This window comes from Leucopleurus acutus (genome assembly GCF_964270905.1).
Source record: "Leucopleurus acutus genome assembly, chromosome: 10".
In the NCBI taxonomy this organism is placed as follows: Eukaryota; Metazoa; Chordata; class Mammalia; order Artiodactyla; family Delphinidae; genus Leucopleurus; species Leucopleurus acutus.
The window spans coordinates 91,819,265-91,843,450 of NC_139153.1; the positions used below are offsets into that span (position 1 = coordinate 91,819,265).

At 38.1% G+C, this 24,186-nt stretch overlaps 1 protein-coding gene across 1 annotated transcript in view; it reads left to right on the forward strand.

The window, feature by feature from the left end:
• The window catches only part of NUP153 (nucleoporin 153), a 76,640-nt gene that overhangs the window by 45,429 nt on the left and 7,025 nt on the right, over window positions 1-24,186 (forward strand). Inside the window, exons 12-18 of the mRNA XM_082848799.1 lie at window positions 1,266-1,403; window positions 2,039-2,137; window positions 3,165-3,252; window positions 14,620-14,745; window positions 16,645-17,262; window positions 20,059-20,253; window positions 22,470-23,354. Coding sequence (XP_082704925.1) covers window positions 1,266-1,403; window positions 2,039-2,137; window positions 3,165-3,252; window positions 14,620-14,745; window positions 16,645-17,262; window positions 20,059-20,253; window positions 22,470-23,354 — 2,149 coding nt within the window. The remainder of the gene's footprint in view (window positions 1-1,265; window positions 1,404-2,038; window positions 2,138-3,164; window positions 3,253-14,619; window positions 14,746-16,644; window positions 17,263-20,058; window positions 20,254-22,469; window positions 23,355-24,186) is intronic.

Consider the following 24,186-nt stretch of genomic DNA (forward strand, 5'->3'; position numbering starts at 1 on the left):
ACTAACTGCAAGTTGTATCTTTTTCCATCCATTTACTTTCAATCTGTGCCTTTTTGTTTAACGTAAGTCTCTTATAGACAGCATATAATTGAGTCTTGTCCTTTTATCTATTTTCTGCCTTTTAATTGGAATGTTTACTTATATTATTGGTATGGTTGGATTAAGGTCTACCTTTTTTAAAATTTTCTATTTTTCCTACTTGTTTTTTGTTTCTCTCTTGTACCTTTTGAAAGCTGTCTTCTTTTAGGTTAAGTGATTAAGAGGAAAAATGGATGTTTACCTCACATATTCTGCACTTCTTCCAGAAATCTGAATTTCCATTTGGTATCATTTCCCTTCACCCTGAAGAACCTATAGAGCAGGTTTTATGGTGACAGATTCTTAGTTTTGTTTTCTCCAAGTGCCTTTATTACACACCTGTAGTTTACAGAGATTTGGTTTGCCAGAGATTTAGACAGTTTATATGCAGACTTGGGACTCCCCTTCTGTGGCTCTTCATTCCTGCATCTCCTCTTATTTTCTGCCTACTGTGATCACCCTTGTGTGTCCTTTGAATGCCTCAACCAACAGATTTGCAGTTTTCTTTCTGAATTTCAACTATCCAACTGGCATCAACTCAAAGAGAGCAGGAAGCTTACTCAGAAGAAGCCCGTCTTCTAAGTATCTTTTTCCCTACAGTATCTGCTTGCTTTTGGTTGCTTTGTAGTGTTTTCAGATGGATGTTTTTAATATATTGTCCAGAGTCTATAATTCTTATCTGTCAGAGCATTGGTCAGACACAAGCTCCTCCACCATTAGCAGAAGTGGAACTCTTTTTGTTTGTTCTAATCTGGGTCATTTGAGACTAGTGGTGGTCTTTGCTATACTGAGTTAAAAACCAAGGCAGTTCACCAGACTTACAGTGCTGACATTTATTAAATGCTTGTTTTACATGCCAAGACCAAAAGTGACTTTCTTTCGTATTAATACCACAACTATAGTATGTTTTTTTTTTTTCTCATTTTCACCAGTTAGGAAATTGGTACTGAGGACAGTTAGGTTCACAAAGTCTCATGGCTGACTGGTGGCACAGCTGGGATTCATATCTTGTTTAGTTTTTTTTTTTATTCAAGAGCTCACATTAACACTGCATAGTGCTACCGTATCCCTGTTTATTCTAAACTTACCTGTAACTATTGATATATCAGTTCTACCTGAAAATAAGTAGAGTCAAAAGTATGACACGAAAGGTGAAATATACCATTGTAAAACATGTTGTGTTTTAGGAAATGGAAGTCCCAGTATTACCGAAAATCTCTCTACCCATCACCAGTTCTTCACTGCCTACCTTCAATTTTAGTTCTTCTGTGATTACAACTTCCTCTCCATCACCCACTACTCCTTCACAATCATTAACAAACCAGGTAAAAGACCATTGTACCAATAGAGGTGATTTTTGTTTTTTCTCATTCTTTATTTTTAAAAAAGCTAATCTGTTTAAAGCAATGATTAATTTTCACTATGGAAATTAACAACTCAGTAAGATGAGAAAAATGGAAATAGTGTTTTGCTTTTTTTTTTAATGTACATCATGATGGGAGCATTCTTCAATTCTTATGAATGCATTAGAGGAAGAGTTGATTATTAGTTTGTTTCCAAACAATGTTGCCAGTTAAAATACTTTTTTTTTTTCAGTGAGAGTGGATTTATGTTTTTGTTTCTCAAGTAGTATTAACATTTTTAATCTGCTCCTGAAATTTTTATGCTTTTTTCCCTTTTACATCTTCTGAACATATTTTTATAGATGTTATTTTTCCCCTTTAGATAAATATCTCCCTCTAAGGTAATGTATATTCCTCTTCCAAGAGGAAGCAAGATCTTATAGCAGTTAACTGTTAAGTAGTTTTCAGAAGTTAAAAAGTGATTTTTAAATTCAAAAGGGGAAAAAATTGCTTTTGGCTTCTTTGTAATAATTTTGCTTAAGGTGTGTTTTTTTATTGTCAATTTCTTTTCTAAAAAACTATTTTTGTGTCGTTTCTTTAATAATTTGGAAAACTAGGTACAAATGACCTCTCCAAACAGCACTGGCAGCCCCTTGTTTAGATTTTCATCTCCAATTGTAAAATCTACTGAGGCAGATGTACTACCTCCATCATCTGTAAGTAACAAGCAAGGAATATTTCATATTTATTGATTTCAAAGGCATACTGTATTTTTAAAATCAAATCTAAGATGCCATTGGTAGTAAGAAATACCACTTTTCTTACCAAAATAATTCCAATGTACAGAAAACTTTGAATGAACATCTATATATTTTTCACTATATATACATATATGCATATGCATTTTCTTATGTACCATTTGCAAGTTAGGATGCAGACATCTTCGTACCCTTAATACCTTTCCATGTATCCCCTAAGAAAAAGGATATTCCTTTGTATACCCACAATACAGTTATCCTATCCAAGAAATGTAACATGATATAATAGTAATAGTGTTCATGTTCAGATCTACCCATCAGCCCCAGACTGTCCTTTAATTGCTGTTTGTTTCTCTTGGTCCTGGATCCACTTACAATTAGGACTGATCTAAGTCATATTGAATTTAGTTAACATGTCTCTTGAATTGACTTTAATCTAGAAAAGTTGGAAGTTTTTATGTCCCACAATATGTATTTGTTTCTTCATAATTAAGAATAAATATTTTGAGTAAGAAAATACATAAGTTTAATGTTCAAATTGCCCTACCTGTATTTGGCATGTGTATCATTTTAACATGTTACTTTCTGTTTTTACTGTGTCCTTGTTTTCTGTCACAACTAGATGTTCCAGATCATTTTGTAACTTCCCTGCCACATGCCTGAAATGCACTTGTTGGCCATAAAGTCTCGTACTTTTTATTAGGAAATGGCATTTAGAAATCCAGAACTGGGCATTAGGAACACATTATTTTACGTATTGCTTTGAATGAAAAAATGCTTCAGAAATTTAAAATGCTCTTGTTAAACTGTGACACACCATTCATTATAAGCACACCAATTTTAGAGATTTAAAATAGGAGAAACTGTGAATCTTAGAACATGTGGTATTCAGTATATTTTTTTGACTTGGCATAAAATAGAGCTTTATATTTGATAATCATTTGAAGCTAAATGGACACTGAAAAGACACCTTCTCTTTCTACAGATTGGATTTACATTTAGCGTGCCCGTGGCAAAGACAGCAGAACGTTGTGGCACTAGTAGTGCCTCAGAGCCACTTACAAGGAGTTCAGGTAAGGAACCATTTCCATAATATTTCACATAAAAATACATTAGATTGATATTTTAAATTATCTTTTACCTTTGGCCGTTCTTGTAAATGGTTTCATTTGAATACAATTAGCTCTCTAAATGTGAGTGGTTACAGTTTGGATGTGAAAGGGATGGTCACAATAACAAATTTATCCACTGTCTTCGTTTAGTCAAAATAAAGTGATAGTTTATTATAAATGAAATCTTCCCTTTTTAACATCTTTATTGGAGTATAATTGCTTTACAATGGTGTGTTAGTTTCTGCTGTATAACAGAGTGAATCAGCTATACGTATACGTATATCCCCATATCCACTCCCTCTTGCATCTCCCTCCTACCCTCCCTATCCCACCCCTCTAGGTGGTCACAAAGCAACAAGCTGATCTCCCTGTGCTATGCGGCTGCTTCCCACTAGCTATCTATTTTACATTTTGTAGTGTATACGTGTCCGTGCCACTCTCTCAGTTTGTCCCAGCTTACCCTTACCCTTCCCTGAGTCCTCAAGTCCATTCTCTCGTCTGTGTCTTTTTTCTTTATTCCAGTGCTGCCCCTAGGTTCTTCAAAACCCTTTTTTTTTTTTTAACATTCCATATATATGTGTTAGCATATGATATTTGTTTTTCTCTTTCTGACTTCACTCTGTGTGACAGACTCTAGGTCCATCCACCTCCAAATAACTCAATTTCGTTTATTTTTATGGCTGAGTAATATTCCATTGTATATGTCAATGGACACTTAGTTGCTTCCATGTCCTGGCTATTGTAAATAGTGCTGCAGTGAACATTGTGGTACATGACTCTGTTTGAATTACGGTTTTCTCAGGGGATATGCCCAGTAGTGGGATTGCGGGGTCATATGGTAGTTCTATTTTTAGTTTTTTAAGGAACCTCCATACTGTTCTCCATAGTGGCTGGAGATTTACATTCCCACCAGCAGTGCAAGAAGGTTCTCTTTTCTCCACACCGTCTCCAACATTTATTGTTTGTAGGTTTTTTGATGATGGCCATTCTGACTGGTGTGAGGTGATACCTCATTGTAGTTTTGATTTGCATTTCTCTAGTGATTAGTAATGTTGAGCATCCTTTCATGTGTTTGTTGACAATCTGTATATCTTTGGAGAAATGTCTATTTAAGTCTCTGCCCATTTTGGGATTGGGTTATTTTTTTTTTTGATATTGAGCTGCTTGTATATTTTGGAGATTAGTCCTTTGTCAGTTGCTTCGTTTGCAAATATTTTCTCCCATTCTGAGGGTTGTCTTTTCGTCTTTTTTTATGGTTGCCTTTGCTGTGCAAAAGCTTTTAAGTTTCGTTAGGTCCATTTGTTTATTTTTGGTTTTGTTTCATTTCTCTAGGAGGTGGGTCAAAAAGCATCTTGCTGTGATTTATTAGAGTGTTCTGCCTATAGTTTGATAGTGTCTGGCCTTGCATTTAGGTCTTATATCCATTTTGAGTTTATTTTTGTGTATGGTGTTAGGGAGTGTTCTAATTTCATTCTTTTACATGTAGCTGTCCAGTTTTCCCAGCACCACTTACTGAAGAGGCTGTCTTTTCTCCATTGTATATTCTTGCCTCCTTTATCCAAGATAAGGTGACCATATGTGCGTAGGTTTATCTCTGGGCTTTCTATCCTGTTCTATTGATCTATATTTCTGTTTTTGTGCCAGTACCAGACTATCTGGATTACTGTAGCTTTGTAGTATAGTCTGAAGTCTGGGCGCCTGATTCCTCCAGCTCCATTTTTCTTTCTCAAGATTGCTTTGGCTATTTCGGGTCTTTTGTGTTTCCATACAAATTGTGAAATTTTTTTGTTCTAGTTCTGTGGAAAATGCCATTGGTAGTTTGATAGGGATTGCATTGAATCTGTAGATTGCTTCGGGTGGTATAGCCATTTTCACAATGTTGATTCTTCCAATCCAAGAATACGGTATATCTCTCCATCTATTTGTATCATGTTTTATTTCTTTCATCCGTGTCTTATAATTTTCTGCATACAGGTCTTTTATCTCCTTAGGTAGGTTTATTCATAGGTATTTTATTCTTTTTGTTGCAGTGGCAAATGGGAGTGTTTCCTTAATTTCTCTTTCAGATTTTTCATCATTAGTGTAGAGGAATGCCAGAGATTTCTGTGCATTAATTTTGTATCCTGCTACTTTACCAGATTCGTTGATTAGCTCTAGTAGTTTTCTGGTTCTTAGTAGTTTCATAGATTCTCTATGTATGGTATCATGTCATCTGCAAACAGTGACAGTTTTACTTCTTCTTTTCTGATTTGGATTCCTTTTATTTCTTTTTCTTCTCTGATTGCTGTGGCTAAAACTTCCAAAACTGTGTTGAATAGTAATGGTTAGAGTGGAAATCTTGTCTTGTTCCTGATCTTAGTGGAAATGGTTTCAGTTTCTCACCATTGAGAATGATGTTGGCTGTGGGTTTGTCATATGTGGCCTCTATTATGTTGAGGTAGGTTCCCTCTGTGCCCACTTGCTGGAGAATTTTTATCATAAATGGGTGTTGAATTTTGTCAAAAGCTTTTTCTGCATCTATTGAGATGATCATATGGTTTTTATCCTTCAGTCTGTTAATATGCTGTATCATATTCATTGATTTGCGTATATTGAAGAATCCTTGCATTCCTGTGATAAACCCCGCTTTATCACGGTGTGTGATCTTTTTAGTATGCGGTTGGATTCTGTTTGCTAGTATTTTGTTGAGGATGTTTGCATCTATGTTCATCAGTGATATTGGCCTGTAGTTTTCTTTCTTTGTGACATCCATGTCTGGCTTTGGTGTCAGGGTGATGGTGGCCTCGTAGAATGAGTTTGGGAGTGTTCCTCCCTCTGCTATATTTTGGAAGAGTTTGAGAAGGATAGGTGTTAGCTCTTCTCTAAATGTTTGATAGAAATTGCCTGTGAATCCATCTGGTCCTGGGCTTTTGTTGGAATATTTTTTTTTTGCGGTACGCGGGCCTCTCACTGTTGTGGCCTCTCCCGTTGCGGAGCACAGGCTTCGGACGCACAGGCTCAGTGGCCATGGCTCATGGGCCCAGCCGCTCCGTGGCATGTGGGATCTTCCCAGACCGGGGCACGAGCCCGTGTCCTCTGCATCGGCAGGCAGACTCTCAACCACTGGGCCACCAGGGAAGCCCAAGTTGGAAGATTTTTAATCACAGGTCCAATTTCAGTGCTTGTGATTGGTCTGTTTATATTTTCTGTTTCTTCTTGGTTCGGTTTCAGAAGGTTGTGCTTTTCTAAGAATTCCAGATTGTCCATTTTATTGGCATATAGTTGCTTGTAGGAATCTCTCATGATCCTTTGTATTTCTGCAGTGTCAGTTGTTACTTCTTTTTCATTTCTAATTCTATTGATTTGAGTCTTCTCCCTTTTTTTCTTGATGAGTCTGTCTAATGGTATATCAATTTTGTTTATCTTCTGAAAGAACCAGCTTTTAGTTTTATTCATCTTTGCTATCATTTCCTTCATTTCTTTTTCATTTATTTCTGATCTGATCTTTATGATTTCTTTCCTTCTGTTAACTTTGGTGGGTTTTTTTGTTCTTTCTCTAATTGCTTTAGGTGTAAGGTTAGGTTGTTGGAGATTTTTCTTGTTTCTTGAGGTAGGATTGTATTGCTATAAACTTCTCTCTTAGAACTGGTTTTGCTGCATCCCATAGGATTTGGGCTATCATATTTTCATTGTCATTTGCTTCTAGGTATTTTTTATTTCCTCTTTGATTTCTTCAGTAATCCCTTGGTTATTTAGTAGCATATCATTTAGCCTCCATGTGTTTGTATTTTTTATAATTTTTTTCCTGTAATTGGTATCTAGTCGTATAGCGTTGTTGTTGGAAAAGATACTCGATATAATTTCAATTTTCTTAAATTTACCAAGGCTTGATTTGTGACCCAAGATATGATCTATCCTGGAGAATGTTCCATGAACACTTGAGAAGAAAGTGTATTCTGTTGTTTTTGGATGGAGTGTCCTATAAAACCAATTAAGTCCATCTTGGTTAATGTATCTTTTAAAGCTTGTGTTTCCTTATTTTTGTTTTGGTTGATCTATCCATTGGTGGAAGTGGGGTGTTAAAGTCCCCTGCTGTTATTGTGTTACTGTCAATTTCCCCTTTTATGTTTGTTAGCATTTGCCTTACGAATTGAGGTGCTCCTATGTTGGTTGCATAAATATTTACAATTGTTATATCTTCTTGGATTGATCCCTTGATCATTATATAGTATCCTTCTTTGTGTCTTGTAATAGTCTTTATTTTAAAGTCTATTTTGACTCATATGAGAATTGTTACTCCAACTTTCTTTTCATTTCCATTTGCATAGAATATCTTTTTCTATCCCCTCACTTTCAGTCTGTATGTGTCCCTAGGTCTGAAGTGGGTTTCTTGTAGACAGCATATATATGGGTCTTGTTTTTGTATCCATTCAGCCAGTCTGTGTCTTTTGGTTGGAGCATTTAATCCATTTACATTTAAGGTAGTTATCAATATGTATGTTCCTGTTACCATTTTCTTAATTGTTTTGGGTTTGTTATAGTAGGTCTTTTCCTTCTCTTGTATTTCCTGCCTACAGAAGTTCCTTTAGCATTTGTTGTAAATCTGGTTTGGTGGTGCTGAATTCTCTTAGCTTTTGCTTGTCTGTAAAGGTTTTAATTTCTCTGTGGAATCTGAATGAGATCCTTGCTGGGTAGAGTAATCTTGTTTGTAGGTTTTTCCCTTTCATCACTTTAAATATGTCCTGCCACTCCCTTCTGGCTTGCATAGTTTCTGTTGAAAGGTCAGCTGTTAACCTTATTGGAATTCCCTTATATGTTATTTGTTGCTTTTCCCTTGCTGCTGTTAATATCTTTTTCTTTGTATTTAATTTTCGATAGTTTGATTAATATGTGTCTTGGCGTGTTTCTCCTTGGATTTATCCTGTATGGGACTCTGTGCCTCCTGGACTTGATTGAAAACTTCCCTAACATGGGAAAGGATATAGTCAACTATAATCTCTTCAGACATTTTCTCAGTCCCTTTCTTTTTCTCCTCTTCTTCTGGGACCCCTATAATTCGAATGTTGGTGTGTTTAATGTTGTCCCAGAGATCTCTGAGCCTCTCCTCAGTTCTTTTCATTCTTTTTTCTTTATTCTGCTCTGTGGTAGTTATTTGCACTATTTTATCTTCCAGGTCATTTATCCATTCTTCTGCCTCAGTTATTCTGCTATTGATTCCTTCTAGAGAATTTTTCATTTCATTTATTGTGTTGTTCATCATTGTTTGTTTGCTCTTTAGTTCTTCTAGGTCCTTGTTAAACGTCTTTTGTATTTTCTCCATTCTATTTCCAAGATTTTTGGATCATCTTTACTATCATTACTCTGAATTCCTTTTCAGGTAGACTGCCTATTTCCTCTTCATTTGTTTGGTCTGGTGGTTTTTTCCCTTGCTCCTTCATCTGCTGCGTATTCTTCTGTCTTCTCATTTTACTTAACTTACTGCATTTGGGGTCTTCTTTTCGCAGACTGCAGGTTCGTAGTTCCTGTTGTTTTTGGTGTCTTCCCCCAGTGGCTAAGGTTGGTTCAGTGGGTTGTGTAGGGTTCCTGGTGGAGGGGACTGGTGCCTGTGTTCTGGTGGATGAGGCTGGATCTTGTCTTTTTGGTGGGCAGGACTGTGTCTGGTGATGTGTTTTGGTGTGTCTGTGAACTTAGTATGACTTTAGGAAGCCTCTCTGCTGCTCATGGTTGGTGTTGTGTTCCTGTATTGATAGTTGTTTGGCATAGTAGCACTGGAGCTTGCTGGTCGTTGAGTGGAGCTGGGTCTTAGCGTTGCGACGGAGATCTCTGGGAGAGCTGTCGCTGATTGATATTACGTGGAGCTGGGCGGTCTCTGGTTGTCCAGTGTCCTGAACTCGGCTCTCCCACTTCAGAGGCTCAGGCATGGCACCTGGCTGGAGTACCGGGACCCTGTCGGCCACACGGCCAGGTATGTGGGGCGTTTCTTGCCTTTTGGGAGGTCTGAGGTCTTCTGCCAGCGTTCAGTAGGTGTTCTGTAGGAGTTGTTCCACATGTAGATGTATTTCTGATGTATTTGTGGGGAAGATGGTGATCTTCACGTTTTACTCCTTCGCCATCTTGAAGGTTGCCCACTGTGTTTACTTTTGATTACAGCGGTTATTGTTACTCTTCTCTTGGTATCATATTTGATGTATTATTTCAGGAATATCCTGATGGTTATAAATTTGTCCTCAGTTGTGGGAACCAAGCAACAGGGAGCTGTGCTGTCGTTTGCTCCTGTCACTGGAACTACTCCTATTGCTGCAGCTTTGCTCCTAGGCCACCACTCAGCAGATCTAGGCATCCTTCCAGGAGCCGTGACTGCTGGTTACTGATCCCAGGGCTGCCCACCAGGTCTCACAGAGGTGTCTGGTATTAACCTGTCTACCAGTGCTCTCAATACCAGACTCTCCTCTGTGCTAAGCAGACATCATCATCTGAGCAACAGGAGAGCTCCCTCAGCGGGTCTCTGGCCGTGGAAGCTCTATAAATGAAATGTTACAGGAAGTTCAAGGGTGGTCTACATTGTAATTACAGTGAATTCCATCTGTAGGTTTACTCTTGAGTTCACAAGCATTTTTATGCGTAAGGGTTATGCCAGCCTCTGCAGATAGTGATATATAATTTCTAAACTCAAAAAAATGGGCATAATAGAGGGAAAGAAATGAATATTCAGATAATTAAACCATAGGCTTTTGCTGTGGTGGTGGTGGTTTTGTTTCAAGTATTGGGTGTTTGGGAAATGAAGAATAATCTGGGCTGAGTTACTTAGGTCAAGAATTCTGAGTAAGGGCATTTCTCACCCAACAAACAGCCAAATGCAAGAGAACAAGAGGAAAAGCATGGCATACTTTGAAAATCGCACATAATTTGTCATGAGATTGAGAGGTAGCTTTAAATTTTAAAAATTCTCCGAATGCTATGCTCAATAATTGGATTTTAATCTGAATGTGGTAGGAAAACATGGGGTGGTTTTTATAGGGGGTGAGATGGTGCCTTGGCGTAACAGCAGTGTGTTGAGTGGGCATGTGGGTGGGAGTGGGGTGTCATATGCTGAGACACCAGTTAAGGGGCTGTTGCCTTATTCAGAAGTGTTTCGTTGACTATCTGCTGAGTTTGGGAATTTTTAAAAACTAGATCCTCCCTCAAAAGGTAGATTTAAAAAGCTATCAAAGAGCCAGGACCTATAAGCTAAGAAAGTCTTTGTCTTTGGATGATCTGGAAGACAAGAGCATAGGTTACAAGAGTGGCACAAAATAAGAATTTGACTGGTCTGTTTTCAATCCTGATTTTTGTTGAATAAAACAGCCCTGTGTAAGAGAAAGCAATAAGCATATTTCAGGTGTACTTAACACATGATTTTTTTTTCTTTAATGTTACTGTGAATTCACGAAGAATAAACCAATTCAAATTTCATTTTCATGCCTGGTTATGAGGGAAAGGCATTGAAGTCCTTCAGTTTTTATTAATGCTTTACTAATGGTAACCGAATGAGTAATAGTTTGTTAAAACAACTTTTGTGTTTCATTACATCTGGGGAAATTATCCAGATTTTTCAGGAGTTTATTATGAGTGGCATATATAGAATTGTTCTTACATTGAGACCTCTGTTTCTCACCACTTCTGTCATTAAAAAGCTGATGAAAATGTGGAAGTCATGATTATGCTGTGATAGGAGCTAATTTTCCCATTATCTTCATTTTCCATCTCTTTGAGTACACTTTAGGAAATCCTTAAAATTTACCTTAAGTTGCTAAAAGCAATTCAATTTTAATTATAAAGGAAGATAGAATGTGATAAAGTAATAAAAGCATTTTTCTTTGTTTTGACACAGTTGTAAGAGATAGGTATGGTGTTTTGTTTTTTGCACATTTTTATTATTCAGGTGAAATTGACATAAGATAAAGTTAATCATTTACAGGGAACAATTCATTGGTGTTTAGTACAATCACAGTGTTGATTGTGTTTAGTACAGTCACCACCTCTAACTAGTACCAAACATTTTTATCACTTCCAAAAGGAAACCTGTACCCATTAACCAGTTTTTCCCCATTTCCCCCCCCCCCCCCCAACTGCTGACAGCTACTAATCTGTGTTCTATGTATTTACCTATCCTGGAACCATACAGTGTGACTTTTTGTATCTGGCTTCTTTCACGTACCGTTTTCAAGGTTCATCTGTCTTGTAGTATGTATCATTACTTCATTCCTTTTGTGGCTGAATGATACTCCACCATATGGATATACCATAATTTATCTGTTTATTCGTTGATAGACATTTGAGTTGTTTCCACTTTTTGGCTATTGTGAATAGTGTTGCTATGAATATGCATGTACTTGTATTTGTTTGAATACTAGTTTCAGTGCTTTGGAGTGTATACCTGGGAATGGAGTTGATGGATCAAATGATAGTCCTGTATTTAACTTCTTGAGGAACTACAAAACTTTCTCTCAGCAGCCGGCCCATTTTACATTCCCACCAGCAGGATTCAAATTTCTCCATGTTCTCACCATGTTTACTATTTTCCATTTTTTGATGATAGCCGTCGTAGTGGGTATGAAGTGATGCTTCATTGTGGTTTTTGTTGTTGTTGTTGTTGTTTTTGCGGTATGCGGGCCTCTCACTGCTGTGGCCTCTCCCGTTGTGGAGCACAGGCTCCGGACGCACAGGCTTAGCGGCCATGGCTCACGGGCCCAGCTGCTCCGCGGCACGTGGGATCTTCCCAGACCGGGGCACGAACCCACGTCCCCTGCATCGGCAGGCGGACTCTCAACCACTGCGCCACCAGGGAAGCCCTTCATTGTGGTTTTGATTTGCATTTATTTCTCTGAAGACTAATGGTGTTTAGTATCTTTTTTTTTTTGGAACAGAGAAAGGTTTATTGCAGGGCCAAGCAAGGAGAACAGGTGGCTTATGCTTAAAAAACCTGAACTCCTGTTTAGCATCTTCTCATGTGCTTTTTGGCCCTTTACATATCTTCTTGGGAGAAATGTCTGGTCAGGTCCTTTGCCCATTTTTAAATTGGTTTGTCTTCTTGTTGCTGAGTTGTAGCGTTTTTATATAGTCTGGATACTAGATCTTTATCAGATGTGTGATTTGCAAATATTTTTTCCCATTCAGTCAGTTGTCACTTTCTTGATAATGTCCTTAGATGCACAAAGATTTCTAATTTTGGTGAAGTTCAGTTTTTTATTTACTTGTGCTTTTGGTGTCATATCTAAGAATTCATTGTCAAATCCATGGTCATGAAAATACACCTCCCAGGTTTTCTTTTAAGAATTTTATGGTTTCAGTTCTTATGTTTAGGTCATCGATCCATTTTTTTGTTAAATTAATTAATTAATTTATTTTTGTCTGCGTTAGGTCTTCGTTGCTGTGCACGGGCTTTCTCTAGTCGCGGCAAGTGAGGGCTACTCTTCGTTGCGGTGTGCGGGCTTCTCATTGCGGTGGCTTCTCTTGTTGCAGAGCACGGGCTCTAGGTGCACAGGCTTCAGTAGTTGTGGCTCTTGGGCTGTAGAGTGCAGGCTCAGTAGTAATGGCGCATGGGCTTAGTTGCTCCGCGGCATGTGGGATCTTCCCAGACCAGGGCTCTAACCTGTGTCCCCTGCATTGGCAGTTGGATTCTCAACCACTGCGCCACCAGAGAAGTCCCCATTGATCCATTTTGAATTAATTTTTGTTTATGGTGTGAGGTAAGGGTAGGTAGGGTTTTTGAACTACTTTACCCACTGCTTTTAAATTGGCAAGCACTTTAGAAGAAAAACCTGATTATTTATATTTTATTATGGAAAATTTCAAACATTCTCAGAAGTGGAAGCGTAGACTGAGTCCCCATACACACTTTACTGAGCTTCAGCATTTGCCATTTTGTGACCAATCTTGTTTATCTCTCCCTCCCTCCTTCTCCCCTCACACACACAAACACACCTATCAGGTAATTTTGAAACAATCCCAAACATATTTCATCTGTAAACAAATATAATGACAAAATGATTATTGTACTCACAATATAGATCTCTTATTTTAAGTATAAGGATATGTTCGTTTTAGCAAGTTTGGGAACTATGAAAAGTAAAAATATCACTCTTTAGATATAAACGGTCAAAATCTTCTGGACTTTCTAACCTACTCTTTCCCATAACTATGCTTCTAAGAATGATTTTTTTTCTGGCTGCATAGCATTCCATCATGTCAATGTTCTGTAATTTATGTAGCTAGCCCCTTTTATTAAGTATCATCCAGGTTTTCAATATAATAACTGAAAGATATTTTCAATCATAGGATGAATTTATAGAAATGAAATATCTGGCTTAATTAAACATTAAATTTTTTTAACATCTTTATTGGAGTATAATTGCTTTACAATGTTGTGTTATTTTCTGCTGTATAACAAAGTGAATCAGCTATATGTATACATATATCCCCATATCCACTCCCTCTTGTGTCTCCCTCCCACCCTCCCTATCCCACCCCTCTAGGTGGTCACAGAGCACTGACCTGATCTCCCTGTGCTATGCGGCTGCTTCCCAGTAGCTATCTGTTTTACATTTGGTAGTGTATATATGTCCATGCCACTCTCTCACTTCATTCCAGCTTACCCCTCCCCCTCCCTATGTCCTCAAGTCCGTTCTCTGTGTCTGCGTCTTTATTCCTGTCCTGCCCCTAGGTTCTTCAGAACCTTTTTTTTTAGCTTCCATATATATATGTGTTAGCATACGGTATTTGTTTTTCTCTCTCTGACTTACTCCACTCTGTATGACAGACTCTAGGTCCATCCACCTCACTACAGATAACTCAATTTCATTCCGTTTTATGGCTGAGTAATATTCCATTGTATATATGTGCCACGTCTTCTTTATCCATTCATCTGTCTATGGACACTTAGGTTGCTTCCATAAACATTAATTTTTAAAGTTTTTTTTTAATCAGTGTTGTAAATTGCTGTGTAATCAAATACCTATTTCATACAGTGTTTGAACTCACCCCTGTTGCCATATCCTCTTCAGGGTTTCAGTCTGATGAAACTGGTGAACTTATTGGTAACAATTACAGATTATATATAGTTTATATAATTTTTTGTCCTTCTGGAGGAGAGAGATGTACAGTATGGGAAATAGTATTTTTTGCTTCCTTGTAATGGCAAGTTAACCCTGTACTTTAAATCATTTGTTCATTATCTTTGAATTACAGTGACTTTTTTGGTGTTTTTTTTTTTTTTTAAGATGTTGATTCAAATTGACTTTGAGAGATTTTTAATACATGTAACTTGCTTTTTCTTAGCATAATATCTCTTACAATTAAAAAAAATTACAGCTCAAGATATCACTGCAGTGAACAGTCCAAGCTGTAAGAAGAAACCAGATGAAGATTGCAAGGGCCCTTTCAAACCTGCAAAAACCCTGAAAGAAGGAAGTGTCCTAGATGTTCTGAAGAACCCTGGTAAGATAATGGCTGCCCTTGAGATAATCTAAAATCTTAATTGCAAAATCATGATCTCATCTTAATATCATTTGTTAATACTTTGTTGTACTTCAGGCTTTTAAAAAATGATGTCTAGTTTGATAGGAGATTGGCTTTTGAATGTAGATGTAATCAGATGTAACTTTTTAGGTGCAAGACCTTAGAAACTATTTCTATAGAATTTAAGGACTCTGCACTAAAATGGAATCTCTAAGGGGCAAGTATAGAAGGAGAAAATGTGAATTGCCTGTTAATTAGAGATGGGCCAATAATTGGAAAAAAGTAAATAAACCTGATGATATACCTGGACATGTCTCTCTCTGAGAGCATTGAACTGCCTTGTTCTTCTCAGATTATTCCCCAGTTGTGGGATATATATAACAAAGCCAGGTGGAAAGGAAACATATGCTGACTGTAACACACACACACACACACACACACGCACGCGCGCACACACACACACACACACACACACACACACAGGATAGTACTCACTTCAAATAAAATAAGATATGAATGTTAGTGGGTAAGAATTTGAAGATAATGAATAGAAGTCCTCAAATAGGAATAGGTTTTCAGTTTGAAAATCAAAGAGGATAGTATAATTCCAACTGGGATGTATACTATAAGAATATAAAAGTGTTTATAAGATAATCTAGTAGCTCAGAAAGAATTTAGATTTATCCAGCACATGTGTTCATGTATAACTGCATATGAGTTTCAATAATAAGGTTGGATGCTACAGCAAGATTTAGAGGGATTAGGTTTTTTTGGTGTATCGCCCATTTTATAGATGGGTATACTGCCTACTAGAGTCTCAATATAGACGGTTTTATGCAGTTATGGGCAGGACTCCAGAATGCCTGTGTTAGGTGAACTAAGTGGTAGTCAGTCAGCATCAAATGCATATAGGTTATCTTCATAGAAGTTACACTCTGCATTCATAATGCCCACTCCTCCCCTCTTTTAAACTTCTTTTAAATAGCAAAAATTTGGAGAAGTTACATGTTCTCTTGAGGGAAATCAGGAAAATCCAAAAAAGTGGGAGGAAAAGAAAACTTGTAACACCTTGAAGTGGTTACTGTTAAAATTTTGCCAACCTTAGTGACTCACGTTAATCATTAACAAAATAGTACATTTTCCTCTTTTGGGAGTAACTGAAGTATGTGGGATTGTTTTATCTTTAGGCAAAAAATAGCTCTAGGCTGGATTATTTCTTGGTACCACTAGAAAACCTCTTTAACAACGTTCTGTATCATCTTTCCCTCTGATTTTCTTTTCCCTTGATGCTAAAGGCTAGAGAAACGGGTGTTTTTTTGGTGTATGTAAAATAAAAGTTAATTGGTCCAGAGTAAAGCATTGAAAGGTCATTTCTACAAATACAGTGTAGTTTGAGTGAAACTCAACTGTTACCAGTTTTGATAGCACAAAGACACTTCCTCATGGTTTTTTTCCTTATTTCCAATGACTTTTCCTTATTTCATGGTTCTATGTGTATACCTTAATTAAGTCTCAAATTAGGTATTGGTTGAACTACAGTAAACAGATTCCTAGAGGAAGATGATATACTATAAACCAAACATCTTTTGTAGACTTTTACCTAGGTCTGTCGCTTATTAAATATGTGATTAGTACCAGAAATATAGCTTAGGTGAAAAACTACTTTTAAGTAGTTCATCTTGGACTGTAATAACTCTGTAATTAAGGTAAAAATGTTTCCTCCCAGAAACAATATTTTTATCATTAACGGCTATTACTCTATAATTATTGTCTATATTAATATTATTAATATTTATTAATGATTAATAAATAATAGGCTTTCTAATCAAAACGTGGACTAATCTTTTCCTTCCCACTCCCCTCTCCCCCGCATTGTAGGTTTCACATCACCAAAGGCAGATTCCCTTGCTGCTCAACCTACCACCACAAGCCTGGTAGTTTATTCAAGACCAGCAATAAGTAGCTTTTCTTCTAGTGGAATTGGGTTTGGGGAAAGTTTAAAACCTGGGCCATCGTGGCAGTGTGATACCTGTCTACTCCAGAACAAAGTTACAGACAACAAATGTGTAGCCTGTCAAGCAGCAAAATTGCCGCCAAAAGATACTGCTAAACAGACTGGAACTGGGACACCAAGTAAAAGTGGCAAACCAACTGTTTCTGCACCAGAGACAGGCTTTGGAGACAAATTTAAACCAGCAGTAGGAACTTGGGATTGCGATACCTGTTTAGTGCAAAATAAACCTGAAGCGATAAAATGTGTAGCTTGTGAAACACCGAAACCGGGAACTGGTGTTAAGCGAGTCCTTACGTTGCCAGTGGCTTCAGAAAGCGCTGTTACTGTGGCTGCTTCCTCCTCCAGCTGCACTGAGACCACTGGTGCCTTAGGATTTACAGATAAATTCAAAAGGCCCGTGGGATCTTGGGAGTGTCCAGTGTGCTGTGTTTCTAATAATGCAGAAGACAATAAATGTGTGTCCTGTATGTCTCAGAAACCAGGTACGTTTATGGCTGTTTGGAATAATTTTGTTCATTTCTTTAATAGAACATTTTAATTTATTCTCTGTAAAACAGCTAAGAATAACCTCAATATTTTAGATGTTTCAAGATGAGCATTTCCTCATATGTCTTAATTTTTCTGAACTGTCTTGAAATTAAAATGACTTGCTTGGGACTGGAACTGCATGTTCTCTTAGGAGAGGCTGTGTGTTAAAATCAGTCCAGCATTTGCTTTGACCTCTTTTTTTGTATGTAATTTTATCAGAAGCTTTTTGCTCTTCATGATCATTTTCTAAGTTGGCTAATATAGATGCAAAGGTCTTAGAACGGGGCAATCTTTCTCAAACCTTTACACAGAATAAAATATTCCTTTGTCTCTTTTCCTCTAAGTAGAAGTGAGGATGGCTAGTGGTCATTTACACAGCTGGTTTCATTGCATTATGAGAAGGCTGTGGCTGAATGTTAATGGTGATACCTGTATCTGTATGCGCTATCTGCCAGAGATATTGCAATGATCATAAATTACTGAATCATTAATGAAAAGTTCTATTAGGTAACCAGAAAAATGAAGTTAGAGTTGAGTTTTTCCTGTTTCTGTTCAATTTTGAAAGAGTTAACTGAAGATTTACATTGATCTTTAATTCATTTGGAATTAATTCATTTGACTCTGCTGTGTTTGTAATGCTATTATATAATTATTTGGTACAGATATATGGTAACATGGATACTAAATAAAACATGTTATGAGTATCCTGGGAATTATACTTCCTATTTTTATTGCATTATCATGGATGTGTGATTTTGTGTCTGCAATGGAAAGCTCTTGAGTTAATAGCCCACATCCCTCTCTTAACACCAGGGGTGAGCCATGTTTCTGATTCCTGCTAGACATCTCTACAAGAATAAGATTTCAGAATCTTTTTTCTGAAATATTTTTCTCTTTCCGTCTGGCATTCTTCCTCTTCCCCTTAACAAAAAAAAGAAAGAAAGCTCTTGATACGTGTGGGAAACCAAAATTTATTGAGTTGATGGGTCAAACTTATATTTTTGATAAATCGCCTGGTGGCTTTTTGGAGGATAGATTTGAAGGCAGCAAAAGTTGGAAACCAGAGGACAGGTTAGGAAGTTGATCAATAATATAGGTAGAGATAGTAGTGATATGTACTAATAAAAGCAAATGGGGTATAGAATAATGTACGGTTGAAGATATGTTGATTTCAAGCTGCTGAAGTTGACAGATATGTGTGAGGCCTTTGGATATACTGATAATGGACCCTCTGGACTGGAGACACAGATTTGGGAGTCATTAGCCCATAGTTTTCAAGTAAGTCATGGGAGTAGAGGTGATATAAGGTGAGTGAGCAGAGCAAATAGAGAAGACAGCCTAAAACTGAACTCTGCCAACTTAAGAGAGTAGCAAGAATAGAACTTTGGAGCAGTTAATCTTTTAAATGAATAACCAGAGAGGAAAAACAAAAACCACATGGTACTAGTTGCTTTTTAGGAGGATGGATTTCAAGGGAACGAAACCAGAGGTCTCAATAACAAGGCTATTAAGCAAGAGATGAGGGGGCTTGAACCAGAAGAGCAGTAGAAGGGTCAGAGAAAGAGAATGAAATAGATTGGAGAGATGTATAAGGGAAGAGTTGTCATCTAGCCAAGGTAGCCAGGTGGATAGTGGAACTACCAACAAAGAGATACCACAGGGATGAAAGCCAGAAGTGTGGGTCTCAGGTATGGATGGGAAAGATTTTCTTGGTGGTTAAAATCATCAGAGTAGATGAGAGCTCATGAGAAGGGCAGTGGACCAAAGATGGCACAGTTCTGTTGGAAGAGAACATACCAGTAAAACACAGATCAGGTAACTGGGAAAAGTGACAACAGCTAGAGGACATTTAGAGAAGTGAGGTTACCAGAATGAATGGCTCCACTCTCAACACTGTATTTCTTCATGCAGCTGTGCCTTGCTGAGCCATCCTTCCTGTGCCGCCGCATCTGCCCACAAAATTGCTAGTTCTGCTTAAAAATGTAAATACCACCCCTGTGAATCCTTCTCCTATCCCATAGTAATTTCTTCTCTGTACTCTTGTTTAGATCATTTGTCACTCTCCGTCTTAGTGGTGGTGCTGCTATGCATTTATGTTCGTTTTGCTTTCCCCCCTTTTAGACCAGAAACACCTTTAGAAGTTAAGCAACGTTTTATTCATCTCGATATCCCCAGAACCTAAGCACGTTATGGCGCTTAATAAATGTCTGTTAAATGGCTACCTTATAACAGAAATGCCATGAACATAGTAGGTAGTGTTGAGTTGAATTGCGAAGTGGATAAAAGAGCACTTCTATGCAAAAATAGTCATTTCAAAGCCAGAGATCTGTGCTTTGAAATCTTGAAATGAATATTGCCTGGGTGGTGTGTTTTATGAGTCAGGCTGTTGCCTACAATTGAGAATGTATGTTTTATAATCTGTGATGTGGAACAAAATTGGACAGATTATTAAGGAAAATTCAGGCTTTTAGGCTCTGATTTGTGAGCATGGTTCTTAAAAACCATGGCTGTTCAAACTGGGGATTAAAAGGGGGCTCATCACTGAGCAAGGTGAGTGTGAGTTGCTCTTTTGTAAGATTAAAAGAAATCTGAGATGTCTGTACTGTTTTTAACAATGTGATGTTTAGATTTCTGGCATTTTCTCTTAATAGGAAACACATTAAAAACTGTACATTTAGACTTAGTGGTGTCATTGAGATCTTGACATAATGTAAATCCGAATTTTCCTGTATTTCCCCATTATTTTTTAGGAAGTTCAGTACCTGCTTCAAGTAGCAGCACTGTCTCTGTCTCTCTGTTGTCTGGAGGCTGCCTAGGATTGGACAAGTTCAAGAAACCTGAGGGAAGCTGGGACTGTGAAGTGTGCCTAGTGGAGAATAAAGCAGATTCTAACAAATGCGTAGCATGCGAGAGTGCAAAGCCGGGCACAAAGTCTGAGTTTACAGGTAAGGTGTTGGCAAAGTGCCTCCTTAGATTACCACTTTAAAGTGAAATATTTACAAACAGCTTTGGTTTTAAAACTATTCATTCTCTGTTGAAAATTCATGTAAAATGAGCTATTGTCCTGGACTTTTAGCTCATATCTGTCTCTGAATTACTATGCAGTTGAATTGTTTGCTAGTCTTCAGTGAGGATAAGTACATTTTCTATTTTATTTGTTTTCATTTGAGAAGGAAAATGCTGGTTGCAGCTCACTGAATTAATTAACATGGCTAAGGGGATACAACTGGTTTGAAAAACACTGCATTTGGGTTTTAGAAGATCAGTAAAGCTCCTTATGTGGCTGCTACCTTATGGTCCCTTTCCCGTTTTCCCCACCTGTAGTACAGTAATCACCATACCTTTAAACCTTCCTTTTGAGGCAGAAGTGCCTTTGAGATCCTTTGAGTCAGAGGTGATAACTAGTTAATTATTGTCTTTGGCACCTTTATTTTTAGCTTTCTGTCTAATATCACTTAAGGTATTTCAGAGACCGTGTGGATAGCCATTTGCTTTTGAGATTTTTTTTTTTGGGTGCGTTGGGTCTTCGTTGCTGCACGCTGTCTTTCTCTAGTTGCGGCGAGCGGGGGCTACTCTTCGTTGTGGTGCGCGGGCTTCTCACTGTGGTGGCTTCTCTTGTTGTGGAGCACGGGCTCTAGGCGCACAGGCTTCAGTAGTTGTGGCTCGTGGGCTCAGTAGTTGCAGCACACAGGCTCTAGAGCACAGGCTCAGTAGTTGCGTGGTGCTTGGGCTTAGTGGCTCCTCGGCACGTGGGATCTTCCCAGACCAGGTATCAAACCCATGTCCCCTTCACTGGCAGGTGGATTCTTAACCACTGTGCCACCAGGGGAGTCCTGCTTTTGAGATTCTGATATAATTTTTCAAATAAGTTTCTTATGGAAAGAAAGTGGGGTGGGTAATCATTAAAGGGGGAAATCTGAAGACAAGCGATTTTTACAAGCCCTTGGCTGCCACCTGTCTCTATTTACATGTGGGTAAACAGAGTAATGGATGAATACCTTGGCACCGTGTAATGATTTTTGTGTTGAGCCAGTCATTCAAGTGCTTCATTTCTAGTTTATTCCACTACAGAGAAGAATTCTGAAACCAAGACTTTGATCTTGTCAGTATAGTATTTTTATTTTTTAAAATATTGCTTCCAGGGCTTCCCTGGTGGCGCAGTGGTTGAGAGTCCACCTGCTGATGCAGGGGACACGGGTTCGTGCCCCAGTCCGGGAAGATCCCGCATGCCGTGGAGCGGCTGGGCCCGTGGGCTGTGGCCGCTGAGCCTGTGAGTCCGGAGCCTGTGCTCCGCAACAGGAGAGGCCACAACAGTGAGAGGCCCACGTACCACAAAAAAAAAAATATATTGCTTCCGCTCATATAATTCTAGTTCTTTGGTGCTAAAAATCTTAATTCTTAAGTAAATAACACATGTACTCACAGGATTTAAAAAGCAAATTATGACAGGATTCCCAGCGAAAAGTCTCTCTCTTGTCCCTATTGGCTCATTTTCCATCCTTCCTGCTCCACCAATGGTAATAGCTATCTGTGGTTAGTTTCTTGTAACTCTTTCAATGTTTCTTTATGCACATCACAAGCAAATATACTTCTATTCTCTCTATTCTTACTTCTCTCTACCGTGTTAGAAAAGGTTGTATACCCCACCGCCTTTTTGCACCCTTGACATTACCACAGATTAGCTTGGACTTTGTTCTTCATTTACAGCTGCCTGGATTGCATATGGCATTCTGCATATCTTTGAGTTTATCATTCAAATAAAGACTCAGCTGTAGACTTGCTGGGTCAAAGGGTACATGTGTCTGTAATTTGGGGTAAATATTGGCAAGTTGCCCTCCACAAATTTTGTGCCGATTTACACATCCACCTGCCATGTCTGGAGTGTCTGTTACTCCTAGTCTCATCACCAGCACTGTTTTATCAAACTTGTTTGATCTCTGTCAGTCTGATAGATGAAATGTGGCACATCGGTGTAGTAGTGAGTATCAAGATGCTGAATATGGGCAACTTGGGTCATGTTTACCGCCATTGTTAAACTAATACTCTTCGAAGTAGGCCTTTTCAGAGTTGTCCCATGTCCCTTTACTTTTCAAGGTTGACATTCTGTTTGAGAGAGTAGTATTAATTCATTGTCTTTTTGGTGTTTCTTATATTTTTGAAGGCTTCAGCCCATCTTCCTCATCTTCGAACCCAGCAACCTCATCCTTCAAATTTGGTATCCCATCATCCTCTTCTGGGCCTTCTCAGACTTTAACAAACACTGGAAATTTTAAATTTGGAGATCAAGGAGGTTTCAAAATAGGTGTGTCATTAGATTCTGGGTCTGTAACCCCTTTGAGTGAAGGCTTTAAATTTTCTAAACCAATAGGAGATTTTAAATTTGGAGTTTCATCTGATTCTAAACCTGAAGAAGTTAAAAAAGATAGTAAAAATGATAATTTTAAGTTTGGACTTGCTTCTGGTTTAAGCAATCCGCCTTCTTTAGCTCCATTTCAGTTTGGGGTGTCTAGTCTTGGGCAGCAAGAAAAGAAAGAAGAACTGCCGAAATCTTCATCTGCAGGCTTTGGCTTTGGTTCTGGTGTCATTAACCCTCCCCCTGCTGCTACTGACACCACAGTGACCTCTGAGAGCAAGAGCAGCTTCAGTTTTGGAACCATGGACACCAAGAGTGTCCCAGGGGCTCCTTTCACATGTCAGACGCCAGAAGCAAAAAAAGAAGAAACCCCTGCCTCCAAAGGAGGGTTCACTTTTGGCAGCGTGGACCCTGCCCCCCTGCCATCTGCCTCGTTGTTTGTTTTGGGAAGGACAGAAGAGAAACAGCAAGAGCCTGTCACGTCTACATCTCTAGTGTTTGGGAAAAAAGCTGACAGTGAAGAGCCAAAGTGTCCACCAGTGTTTTCCTTTGGGAACTCAGAGCAAACCAAAGACGAGGGTTCTTCCAAGTCTTCGACCTTTAGTTTCAGTATGGCAAAACCATCTGAGAAGGAATCTGAACAGCCAACGAAGGCCACTTTTGCTTTTGGGGCTCAAACCAGTACTACAGCTGGTAGGTATTAAACATTGTTGTTGTTGTTTTTTTTTACAAGGTGTCAAAGGTAGCAAGTCAAGGAATGGTTTATACTGGAAATAGTTGAGAGAGTACCAGTAATAGAACTCTCTGGGAAGCAGCCGAGGATTCAGCTCCTTCAGAATCCCCCCCGTGATTCTCATGAAGTTATCTGCATATCTAATTTTGAGAAACACAGCTCTAATGGAAAGCCCACAGTATTTGCACATTTGTCCGTGACTTACTCTCTTCTGTTTGGGCTTTTATAATCAGAATTGACATATACTGTTCAGGAAAATAAGCATTTTTTCTTAAGCTCATGAAATATTTTTTAACTAATAAAATCTTTATGTACAGGCCTTCATTTACAAATAGAGACAACCAGTCTTCATCTGGCATTTAAGGAACATAGACAACAAATATGATAAATCCCTGAGAAGTAGAGGTGATTATGAAAACTAAGATTTGGAAGAAAAAAATGAAATAGTATTTTTAAAAGTTAAAGAAACATGGTTTGTGAAATAAAATCATTGTGTGGACTGAGGAGCAGGGGGGGCAAAAAAACAGCTGATAATTGGATTAGTGAACTGGAATTTCCCAGAACACAATGCAAAAGAACATGAACACTTTTGAATAATAAATTAGAAACACAAGAAAATGAAAAATTAACCTGAAAAAAGAAGTATGGAATTCCACACATAGGTGTGAGCAGTTTTTGTCTATAAAATTCTGCTTAAATTTTAACACACCCTTCAAAGGAAACAAAAACTAAATTATACATTATTATTTAGAAAGGAATAAAAATGAGATAGGGGTCTAATCGAATTTAATC